This window comes from Colossoma macropomum, unplaced genomic scaffold (genome assembly GCF_904425465.1).
Source record: "Colossoma macropomum unplaced genomic scaffold, Colossoma_macropomum, whole genome shotgun sequence".
NCBI classification, from domain to species: Eukaryota; Metazoa; Chordata; class Actinopteri; order Characiformes; family Serrasalmidae; genus Colossoma; species Colossoma macropomum.
In genome coordinates this window covers 24,500,184-24,513,041 of record NW_023494803.1, presented here as the reverse complement: position 1 = coordinate 24,513,041, position 12,858 = coordinate 24,500,184, and the positions used below count along the sequence as shown (strand labels likewise).

Here is a 12,858-nt window from a genome sequence, read left to right as displayed (position 1 = left end):
AGGCGGGTCGCTACGGTACAGTTGTCCGAATCATTAAGGAATCGGCTCTTTTCAATAAACCGGCCGAACTGATTCACATGTTCAGCTGAATTTAACTTTTTGCAGTTACGTCCGTTGAACAGGCTTAACACTAACAAAATTCGATTAATACGTTTTCACATTTTCATATCAATAAACCAGAACATGAAACACCACACTGTAACTTATTAAGAGCAATCTACTTGTATTCACTTCATTTTTCTCTCTGTGAACCATAGGTCTTCAAATCCGGACCTTGAGTCAAGTTTCCAGTTGCAAGCTGTAAATGGCTTCCTCTTTCTCTTCTTTGTTTATGAGTTGTGCATAATCGGAACCTATTAATGAGCAGAAGTGGCGATATCACTTGGTGATGTGGATCTCGGCGTATTTGGAGTTGAGAATAAAGGTGACGCTCCTTATGAATGAATGCATCGTTGAATCGAACGTTCGATTCATTTAAACGGACAGTTCGAAAGAATCGGTTCGTTAAATTGAATCGTACTACCAATCACTACAATACGATAGAAGCCAAGCCCATCCAGGAGGACGAATTACAGTCAAACTTGCGCTGAGGGCGGCGCCAGAGATGATTCTCGCGATGACTGAGTCCAACGCCACACTCAATGCTATTATGGCAGTGGTTTCCTTATTTGCTGAGGTAAACGGGGGTCTCCGTTCACAAAAAAACTCGACTAGTAGGGCTGATCTAGGGTCAGCTTTTCGGGACTATGATCGTTACATATACATAATGAATCTGATCTAAGATCATCTCTCATCCTCTGAGTTTTGTGAACACCATAGCAGGTTGGTGGTTTGTTTTATGACTGTGGCTTTCGTGAACTCTTGAACCATATCAAGAATTCATCCTGCATTATAACAGGTTTAATATCTTTAGAGTTAAGACAGTGTTGTACATTACACATCACAGAAAAATCAAGTTGTTTTAACATCTGATTAGACATTAAATAAATGCTATTCAAAAGGAAAGTCTGTGAATAATATAAACATTAACCTCTCAACAAGCTGACTGGTGATAACAAAGTCCTTTTAACTGTTTTTGTACTACTGGTTAACATTGGGCCAGAAGTTAGTGTCTGAAACTAGGTGAATGCTGTAGCTTATGCTTAAATCTTGGCACCTTATCAATTTCCAATGTCGTAGATCTGTAATAAATTAAGCAGGCTTCATTCTTCCATGTTCATAGACTCTAAACTGTTCTTTAACTCAGCCTCATAGTGTCTCCTCAGACCCTTCAGGTAGAGACAGAGGCTGTCAGGATCCAGCCTGGAGTTTCGGGCCGTTTGCAACAATCTGGTGGCAAGATGATATACTGCTCTTTGTTTCATTGTGGCTGGATCACTCTGATTCTTAGCCTAGGGGAGGAAGAAAAACAGTACAATGGGTTGGTACAGTTTAAAATGTACAGTTGTCTTAACACAACAGTGAGAAAATTGAGTTGTTATCCAGTCAAAGTAAGCATGAATTACATGCATTACAAGACATGTAAACACAACGTCCAGCTCAGAAATTTACCCATAACTTCTGGCTGAGTTTAGCTGCAATAGACTTGGCCTCCTGGATGATGGCTGGTGGCATGGAAGTAATCTCTGCTGCTCTTATACCTTAATCAGCACAGCAAAAAAATAGTTAGATTTAGTTAAATTATGTATAATAAGTGTTATTATAAATACATAATATATTTTTTCAATTTATTGAATATACCTATAATTTAATGAATAGTTAAGTGAGAAATTTGTCTTGTTTTAGAATGCTTTAAATTACCATAGCTGCGTTCCTCAGAACACCCCCGAGTCAGCAGGTAGGTGTAGACCACTCTCTCTGTGCTGCCATCACTCCCACGAATGTGCTGAACCTGCATGTGCTGGTTCTCCACGTTGGGGTAGAGTGTCTCCAACTGACACAGCTCCAGGAAGTGGGTAGCAAACAAAGTGAACACCTGAAAGACCCAAAAAGCACATATTGGGTAGTTTGTCTCTCATGACTGTTTATATTGTTTGTATGTATTGCTAATATGATCAGTATAGGTTGCTGCATGCACATTTCAAGACCTGAATACTACTATACCTTCAGACTGATGAGTAATTCACAAACTGCGTGGCAAATGCCGATGCCCTCCTCAGCACTAGTGCCACGTCCCAGCTCATCAATAATGATGAGTGACTTGTCAGTTGCAGTGTGTATTATGTATGACACCTGACAGCACAATGAAGAAATGTGCAATGGCTGTAATCAATGTAACACAGTATGCTTGTGTGTGTGACCACTTTATATTCACCTCTTTCATTTCAACCATAAATGAAGATGAGCTGGTCTCAAAGTCATCATCTACTCCTATTCGGGTAAATATCTGGTCAGCAACTCGGAAGGAGGCATACTCAGCAGGCACAAAGGATCCTAAGTCAAAAATTAAAGTATAATTTTAGAGCATTCTTGGACAGCTGTATTGCTAACATTGACAAATTAATGTTTTATTTAGTTTTATTTTATTATTTTGTGTTCAAAATATCCAAATACAAATGACTGTAAAACAGGAACAAGCTACTCTTTTTTAACATTATATATTCAAGACACAACAGCACAGTCAAAATCAAGTTGATTCAATAAAGCAAGGCTACTTACCTATCTGAGCCATAATTTGGCAGAGAGCCACCTGTTTGAGGTAAGTGGACTTGCCACTCATGTTAGGGCCTGTGATTATAACAAAGTTACTTCCCTCAGAGATATAGCTGTTGTTGGAGACCGGCTGCTTGCCAGCAACGCGTTCTAGCATAGGATGGCGGCCTTGCTTTATCGCCAGTGTGTCAGTGAACTCAGGTCGCACTGAAGGAAGCATAAACACACTGTGAAATGGCCTGAAATTGTATCCAACTTGATACAGCTACAGTACAGGAAGATTCACTCGAAAGAGCCCCCAAATATTCTGTTGTATCTCCCGTTAGTCCTAGTGAGAGTTATTACAGAATATTCAGGGCCTCTTTCGAGTGAATTTCCCTCTAGTTGTAAACTCTTGGTATTTCATTCTAATATAAGTACAATTTAGGGTATTTGAATAAAATTGCAACATCAGTATTATTCAGTATTATTATTTCATTGCAGATACCTGTATAAAATTATTTCATTATGACTCTACAACTTTGTAGGTTTTCACAAAAGAAGAAAATATGAAAATGAAGATTTTATGTGATAAGCTGTAGATCATTCCTTAATGAATTCCTTAATTAATAACATTGAAAATAAAGTTAAATAAAATATCCAGACTGTCTTGCATTTGAAAGGTGGTAATCAAATCGCAGGAAGACAACTTACTAACTAATTATGGTAAATAGATCTTACCATAAATAGCGTCTTGATTGCCTCAAAAATTAAAACATTGAAGAAGACAATAAAATACCTTCTAGTGTCTGGTTTATAGTATTAGAATCTGCATGGCTTAAGTTATTATTGAACAATATAACAACAGTTATTAATAACATAAGAAGTTCCAAACTTTGAATGGAGTGAATATCCAAAAAAAAATAATAATTGCAAATGTAGCGATCAAATCAAAAAACAAGAAATCTGATAAAACTGACAAAAATGTCTATAAATAGATAAAGTATATTATTCATAATTTTGTCAATTTATACAGTATACTTAAAATATTAAATAAAACAAATAGTTTTTAATATTTATGATTTATTTTTATATTACTGTATAAAACATGACAAATGTGTGGAAACAAATCCTACCATAGTCTGAGACAGTGCAGGCACTAGCCAAAGAGAGCAACATATCCAGCATGGACACAGCATCAGACAGCTTATACAAACAGTGGATCTGCTCATGTACTCCGTTAAGTAGGCGGCATACCACTCTGCAGAAATATGGTGGAAATAGAAGTGTCAACATTCTTGAAAATAACCCATAACATAGGATGCACTATTGTGGTAAACACAAAATCAAAAAGATATATGTGTACCTTTATGACAATACAAATTATTTCACACCACAGATAAAACCTGTACTTGTTCTCACACTGTCAGTGCATATCTGTCAAATGATTAAAGAGCAAGATCTGTATTTGTTGCATACTCACACATAAGACATGTGAAATATCTCCTTGAGGGCCTCATCACAGCGCTCATTCATCTTCATCAGGTCTAAATTGGTGAAGGAGTAGTTGTTTTTCTGTCTAGTTACCTACGGTGAATCAGCAGACACTTTTAGCCCTTGGAATTTTACACACTTGTCTAAATACATACAATGTCTCTAATGTTTAACATTAAGGGCTTCAGCCTTACTTTAATAAACTCTCCTGGGAGCTGTCCATCAGGCAAAACCACACCCTCCAGCCTTAGCTGAATGAAGAAGCCACGAGCACTACTGAAACTAGTGCGCAGGGGCAGGCTGTACTTCTCTTCAAGCTGATGCACCAATCCTGAGCAGTTAGAGTACAATAGAGATGCTACTACCAAAGCAAAGTATTGTACTTTAGCTGAGATCACATCAGTCTAACTATTTCTAAAGTATTTTATAACTACTAGAAGTCATCAGCTCACCTGTGATGTCATCCACTACCTCAGTGTAGGCTCGCCGTGCAACGTCAAGAAATTCATTGACACCAGGACGCACGGCATAGCACTTCTGAGTGCGCAAGTTCAGACTGCTCTTCAAATAGGTGGTGTCATCATTGATCACTGTTTTGATCTGAGCCAAAATGCTGTTAAATCTATGTAAAGAGAAGTTAAAAGCTGAACCAAATGTTAACACTACCCTGCTTTAGTGTTGTAATTTAATAACTCAGATGTGATCATTCACAGAGGCTTTCCTCTAGGCATTGTTCTACTCCAGTCAAGAGGCTTTAGGTTGTAAGTTTATAGAGACTAAAGACTTTTGGCACATAACAAATATACTTACAATTCTTCCAACCAAATGGGGCAGTAGTGTTTGTTACCTGCTGTCGTCTAATACAGTACAATATCCTTTCAGCAAGGCTGTTTTAGCATCCTTCAGCACCATCTGTCAAAGAGACTTATTCATAATCTGCAAAATGCCCACTGAGAGTCATACATACAACTGAAAGCCATTCATCATCGTAGTCTTATCAAACCATGACAGGATATGCCAGGATTTTTTTTTGTGACTGAGTATTCTACAGTCACAGAATTATGCAGAAATCTTCTTCTCAAACTTGTGTTGACAGTTACCAGTTCTCACCTTCAGTGGTGCAATCAGCTCTAGAGTGTGTTTCAGTTGAATGACATGAATTATCTTTGCCTCAGCCACTGCCACCTATATGAAAGACATGGAAGAGCGATGACAGTTTCAGTGCACCTCTTGCTCTCTTCTAAGACCACAGGGCTTCACAGAATGTCACACTGCTTTCTTAAATTAATTCCACAGGTGTCATTCACTGTCATTTAACAGTCTTACACAGTCAAGCAGATACCAAGGTCAAGCTGTTGCTACTGTTCTGAGGGTGATACACTTTTGTTGGCAATAGCTAGTGGCAAATGATATGATCTGAAATGCCTCAAAGTATTACTTCAAGTCAATATAATGCACTGCAGTGATCTGAATTAACCTTGTTGTTGCTACCATATTACACTGGAAAATTCAAGATTTTCAACAGTATCTAAATTCTTATGATGATGTTGCCATTATGTCACCCAGCCCTACATGTAACTGCCAAACATAGCAGACTAGCATTATGTCAAAATCTGATATAATGTATATAATTATATAGAAAAACACTAGCATTCAACAGTTTGGAATCACTTGTCTACAATTACCTGTTTACATAATTGTAATATGTCAAGTTGATGAGTATTATGATTCTGGATATTAATTTTATTATAACTTAATTCTGGATCTTATTCAGCTTTCTCAGTCATTCTAGAATCTTCTACAGCTCCATTAATCATTCTAGACATATCTAACATCTCTTCATTTTTATTTTCAGCTTCTTAGTGGAAGTCTGAATTTTAAGGGTTTTCTGTCCCATTTCTGGCTCAACTTGCACTCCTTAAGCTAAATACCCCCTGCAAAATGAAGCCATAAAGTTTTTTCCTGGTCCCTGATTGAATTTAAGCACACCCAACCAGGTGCACCATGCAGAGCTATTATTAAGTAAAGACTTTGACCTTGCTTTCTTTCTGCTATTTGCTTTTCTCTGTACTAATGTTCTGCACTTGTTTGGTGGGAAAGAATAATCTCCAGTAAACTACATTCTTAAAACCTTAAAATTGTAATGTTTTCAGATGCATCACTAATGTCCTTCTAATTATCTAAAATCTGTGGATTATTAGAGTCAATTAGAATCATTTTATCCACTTGTATGCAACCAGATTTTAGATTACTGTTTTCATGGTTGCATACAAGTGGATAAAATGATTCCAAACGTTTTAACAGCAGTGTATACTTACATACATTTACATGCATGTTCTCCAAGTATACTATACCGTCTCTTGCTTGGGGAGCTGAATAAGAGAAGAAATCAGTTGATCTATATCCAGGAAGTGTGTAATTGCTGTAAATAAAATAGTAACAGCAATGACTACTCCATGCACAACTTGGTGTTTCTATCTTGCTATATTTGGTTAAAGTTTAACGACAAATAGGCCAACAAGGCAGGAAGGTGCAAGCACCAGCCAGAAAAATGCAGTACTGAACACAACGATGTTATCATATGAAGGAGGTTACCATTCTTCAGACCGAAGAAGAGTTCCTCATCCTGCAACAGTTCCTGCCAAAGGACCAACAGCATGCTGGATGAATTCATCTTCAGATAGAACTGCTGTTGTTGATCTATATAGGGCAAATATTTTACCTGTATGGTGTCCAGCCGTGTGTTAATGGCGTCAACATCAAACAGTGGCTCCAGAATGTTGGAGCGAAGTCTCCTCTCGCCACCAGGGGTTTTAGTGTAGTTCAAGACACCAAGTAGAGTGTGATTGCTCCTGAACCATGAAATATAACAACAGTAATGTACTGTTTAGCAGTATTTGTTAAATAAGATCATTACAATGTGTTGACAAGGACATTTCATTACACTGTACATGTGTGTATATGTACAATGTCAGGTTGAATTAAAAACCTGAAAGCACAGAAGAGAAACTGTGAAGAATGTGTTGCCGTCTTGTTGATTTGCTTTGATTTATGGTCTCTAACCTTTGGTCTCTGTTGTTAATCACTAGCTCCAGATTCCTGGCCGAAACTGCGTCAATCATGGCAGTCTGCTCACTGCCGGTGAAGCTCACTTTCAGAGATTTGGGTGCATAGACAGAGTTCTGAATGAACTCAACATACTTAAGAAGAGCTGCCGCAGATGCAAGGCAGTAATACCTACAGAAAGACAATGGCAGCATAACATGAACCAAACTCCTCCCCCACCAAGCATGATCATTATTAGGGGACATTACATTTCCAAGAAGATCAAAAGGCCCACATCATGGACTTTTCCTTGTTTTGTTTTTTTTTTTCTTTTGAGAAAATAATTTGATGTAGTAGCTGAAAAAGCACTATTACTCCCCAACCACACTGTCCATTCACTGAAACAATGGTGCAAAGATTCATTCACTGTTTTTGAAAAACCAGTGGATTTTCAAATTGCCATTCAGCCTACTGCAGATTAACTCTTCCCATTCACATTAATGTTATATGGAATATTTCAGCCTGGACCGCTTTTCAAATAAAGCACAATTTAGTTTTAAGGTTTAAAGGGCCGATATCATAGAAAACTGAATTTTCTTCACTTTTCTAAAAAATCCACTGTTTCTGTGACATATCAAAAAACAATATTCTGTATATTATTACATATCCACCAATTTAGCCTACAGCAGTTTAGTCATGAGGAGTGTTTGAGCCTGGAAGGCTTTTTGAATGAGGTATACATCTGTCTTAAAGGCATACTAACAAAAACAGTCTGTTAAAGGGATAAAGAGAGGATGGAAAATGGCCATGTAAAAATATATTTATATTTTATTTTTGGTACACAAACCACACTAACATTGTAAGTGGACCTCTGGGGAAAAATACAAAGTGCAAGAAATAATGTAGGATGTAGTATTATATTTATATTCTCTGTGGTCAGTGAGTGAACGCGAGTAAGTACAGAACATACTTGGTTTGCACTTCCATAAGTACAGTGCTGAACTCAGGGGCACAGAGCTGCTGGATGTACTCCAGTCCTTTCTTCTCATTAAAGTACTTCCTCTGAAGAGCAGTGAAACCAACTGACTGTGTAAGTTTTGAAACAGAAATAAAATATGCATATATTTCATTAGGCCCTCATTTTGTAAAAAGTTGACATCATTGACAGGTTGTAAAACAGAGAATATACCATGTATTACTATTTATCTATTCAGTAACATGAATTTCATTACAAAAATGAATAATTTCACTTATTACTGTCAGCATCATATTGATTATAATTCAACAAGTGACTTGTACACCTTCTCACATGATATTGACTGATGCCTTTAATATGTAATGTCTCAACCTCTAGTGCTCTGCGTAACAGGCCCAGGCCTGATTTAAAACTGTGCCAATTCTAGTAAACAAGCAAACATCAGTACCGGGAAGTTTTCCAGGATGAGGTTGTACAGCTTGGTTCCTCTGCCTTTCTCACTAGCAGTGTCTGGCATTAGAATCTCAAATGGCATCATGATATGGAGTTTGGTAACGACCTGCATTGATATTTGACATTATGTATAAATATGCAGCGTCACAGAAACATTCATTGCTTAACCTACAAACACTTTGTAAACAAATCCTTCTGATTATTTCTAATCATGTGTCTAATCACCCAACTCACTCAAGTGGAATAATCTGAAATAAGAAAAATATTTATTTTTCTGAATTGTTTATGGCTCCAGCATTAATTTTCACCTTTGCATAAGTCCCAGTGTCTGCAAACTGGGAGAGAACCAGCTCAGGAGATTTCAAATTGATGCTGGACAGGCCAATTTCTCCCCGGGCTAAACCCCGGCCCTCCACCACAGCCACAATCACAGAGGCAGAATGAGACATGCTTGCAGAGGAGGATGTTGTCACTATAGGAAAAGAAGGGTAAAGTGAACATACTGACTTGCTTCAGTCTTCAACACATGCTGCACTTCAATGTTGTACAGGCACAGACATATTTCTGGACAGTTTTTATTTTCAGTTGAATGCTGAACAATAAGAGACCTGTGAACCTGTGTGGTATGAGTTAATATTACTAATATGAAGAGTTAATAATACATTTCAAAGTATTGGTTCCTTCATTAGATGTTTGAAATGTGAACAAAGAGTGAACAAATAATTCAGAGTGGTTTGATATGAAATGCTCTGTTCTAGAGAAACTTGCTGAGTCACAAATGTTTACAGTGGTGGTAATAGGAACATCCACCTCTAAAAGCACAGAATATTCTTATATGAATTGGTTAGATATATGCTGCCTGATGTCTGATACATTGTTATATGGTAGTGTCGTGATAACGTTTTGAGTTAAAATGTATCTGAATCCATTTATTTTAATCCATTCATGATATATGCAGGCTGCTGTAAGGCAAAATAGTCCCCAAAGAAAACACTTCTTCAGATTTACCACTATTTTACCATTGTCACCATTACATATAAAACTCAAAAGACACATGTAGGTTCACTTGTGGTATATATTTGTGCTGTAGACATTGTGATCTCTGGCTCCTATCAACACCACTGTATAAGAGTCTATAATGTCAACCTTAAATTAAACGACTTTTCAAGCGATTTCACTGTCGCAGACAGATTTCCAATGCTGGAAAAAAAAATCATCAAGAGAGACTTGCTAGAGTTGGGAAGCACACCCATCATCTTGATCGTTTGGTGTAAGGTGGGCAGGATAGCTGTCTTAAGTCAGTCTTTTTCTTTCTCGAGAGAGAAAGAAGGATTGAGTGAGAGAGAGAGAGCGCAAGGGGGTGTTCTGTTGGACTGTGCAGAAAAGAGGAGAAACCTGTGGAATTGAGGAGTAAGCAAGAGTGTCCCATTTGTACCATGATAGAGTGGCGAACAAAAAAGATGGATTTTTCTTTTCTCAGAGCAAACCAGTGCACGCACAAAGGCAGCTGTGGCCAAAAGCTGCTTCTGTATCTGCTCCATTGTTATACAGTTTCTCGTCTTGTATATTTCCACCAGGAACATGATGGGAACTAATCTCAAAAGGAATCTAGTTACAGTCTTACAAATAGTGACCCTGCAAGATCCCCAGTCTTTGCAAAATCTATATAGATAGTACTCATCTACACATCTAAATAGTCTGTGACAAAAACTCTCTATCTTTAGAGATGGGAGGGTAACAGCCTTCAGTCTTTTTAAAGTCTTTTCAGTCTTTTTAAAGTCTTCTAGTGCACAGTTAGCATAAGTTTCTCTACAATGAACCAAATAGAACCACTCTGAATTTACATCTCAAGGACTGAATTATTCTGAAATTCTGAAATCTTTGTGGAATTCCTCTTTAATAAGTAGCCTTATCGCACTTCACAAACAAACAAATGACGTGCCATCAGACAGACATGCTAAAGCTGCTATAAATATGAAATATGGACTTTCTAAAATTACAATGAAACATGAATATATTAGTATTACTGAAGCACTAAACTACTGGAGCATGAGGACACCTTAAAAAGTTGTCCTGCACAGCATCAACCACCTGATAGGAATTTTCCCTTTCTGCTTATACCCACTGTTGAGCTCCCTCTGAGGCATTCGTCCAGTGAGTGCACGGTCCGCTGACCCGGCGCTCCTCCCGGGCGGACTGCTGGAGCTGTGGGCGCCACTGACCGGCACTGGTGAGCCAGAGGAGCTCGACCTGTTTACCCCTAAACACATAAGGTCCAGAGTCTCAAAGAACGGAAGAGTTAAGAACAAGAAGCTCTGATCGAGCGGACCAGATGAGCTAACTATGAGCCGGTTCTGTTTTTGTAGTGAAATGCTATTGTGGACTGCAAATTGAGTAGAGCAGGCGAGAGAGTTTAGCTACCTAGGCTAACACTGCTAACTTTGGTTCATGGTAAGGTTTGCTACCTGCTCTAGCTGGTGTTTCGCTCGAGACTGACACCCGGACGCCAGCAGTAGCCGCGGAGGTTGATCCGGGAAATGAAGCAGTACTGACAACATCCGAGCCGGTGGAGGTTGAGAGAGGAGACGGCGTCGGGCCCGTGTGCTGAAGCCGTGTGAAAGGAGCTCGGCTGAGCCGGCGGGCCGGAGGTGACAGAGTGCTTGTGCGGGTGTCTGAGCTGTAACCGGCTGCTACCTCCTCAGTGCTACTTCTGGGCACCTGTGAATTCATAGTGGTGTTTCTTAAGACAATATTTGTGGCAGAAAACGGTGAAGATAAAACTTTGAATAGACCGAGAACAGGGACTGTTAACCAGGCAAGGAAACGTTAACAGCCGTTAAGCTAACAGCGCTGTGCTCAGGGCTAAGCACGGCGCTTCCCGCCAATTTTCACACCAGGTAACGGGCCAAGGCGATTGGCTGAGTCACGTTAGCCTCACCAATGACCCGCTCACGACTACTGATAATCGTATTAAATCGCTACTATTCACAAGACCGTTGTGCTGTTAAGACTGTTGTGATGTTTGCAGGGATGAGCGAGTTTATTGACAGATCAAGTTAGAACCTTTTTTTATTATTAAATTGAAGGGCTGACGACTTATTTTCCTAACTAATGGACAAAGATAGCAGAGGATAACCCTCCCTTCCAGTAATATTCAGTGTCAGGCTCAGAATTAAATTCTTTACTGAATGATTCACTGTAAAACTGCTTATACAATGAACGTTTCTGCATTAAACTGCGGTATACAATGATGACCAACTGAAACTGCGCCTCATAAACTAAAAAGTGCTCTATTTTGGGGTTCTGCCATTTTGTAGTGATGTCCATCTTCTATGGTCCCTATAATAGTGCAGAAGATTCAGTGCACTCAAACAATCCCACAACACACCGCAATAAGTAGCATACAACTGTTTTACCCTAGTGGATAAGGGATACCCATAATGCACTCTGTTGTTTGGTTTGAAGCTTCATGCGCAGCTTCTCTGATTAGGATTACTGTGCCCAGCTATAGTGGCAGCATCTCCACTGACCTCCTCAGACTTGTTAAATGTGCGATCTCATCTATGTAGTCAAACTCAATGGTTATAGTGGACTGGTTGCATGACATTTAAAGTGTTTATGCAATGGAATCTGCTGACACACAGTAATGGGCAAATTCTTACAGTGTCTGAAATGGTTTACTAGCATCACATATTCTGTTCACTATAATAGTGTTCTATATAGTGATCCAGATTTTGTGATATAGGGATTAGTGATTAGAGGACCTTTTCGGACCATTTTGGACACGTCTTCTTTCAGTAGTCCATGACTGCTTGGCAACCATAGCATACTTGTTTAAACAAACTACATTTCTTGATGGAAAAATGATTTATTATGATTATTATTAAACTTTAGATAATTTATTGTAAATTTGTTGATTGTATCATATTGTGTCACCATTTTATAAAATCAATAAGCCATTTGAGGCTGTATGTTACAGTGATTTTAACACAGATAAGGATGTTTAGAATAACCCTTACCTATTATAAAAAATTACAGTAACATGCAGCCTCTCATGGCTTCTTTCATTGCTTTATTATGCACTTTCATTCATGCATTTTCAAACTTCAGTAAGGTAAATATTGCTGTTGTTTCACTGTTTTTAGAACATGCTTACGAATCTGAATAAAAATTACAGAGGTTATTTAGCAATGCCCATTTAATTTATTGTAAATTTAGGTTTACAGGTGCTAAATGCCTTGTCCACTGTCTTATGCCTT

At 38.4% G+C, this 12,858-nt stretch overlaps 1 protein-coding gene across 1 annotated transcript; it reads right to left on the bottom strand.

Annotated features, from left to right (window-relative positions):
• Nucleotides 1-882: 882 nt before the first annotated feature.
• Nucleotides 883-11,985, bottom strand: msh4 (mutS homolog 4). Its single transcript, XM_036594008.1, has 21 exons — nt 11,065-11,985; nt 10,725-10,859; nt 8,908-9,071; nt 8,595-8,705; nt 8,141-8,256; nt 7,189-7,362; nt 6,848-6,977; nt 6,721-6,763; nt 6,480-6,547; nt 5,236-5,310; nt 4,973-5,037; nt 4,578-4,747; nt 4,320-4,456; nt 4,115-4,218; nt 3,768-3,892; nt 2,659-2,859; nt 2,315-2,433; nt 2,104-2,232; nt 1,801-1,975; nt 1,552-1,640; nt 883-1,391 (listed from the first exon to the last, which is right to left on the bottom strand). Exons 1-21 carry the CDS (start codon nt 11,327-11,329, stop codon nt 1,203-1,205), a joined length of 2,784 nt encoding a protein of 927 aa, XP_036449901.1. The 5' UTR covers nt 11,330-11,985; the 3' UTR covers nt 883-1,202.
• Nucleotides 11,986-12,858: the final 873 nt, after the last annotated feature.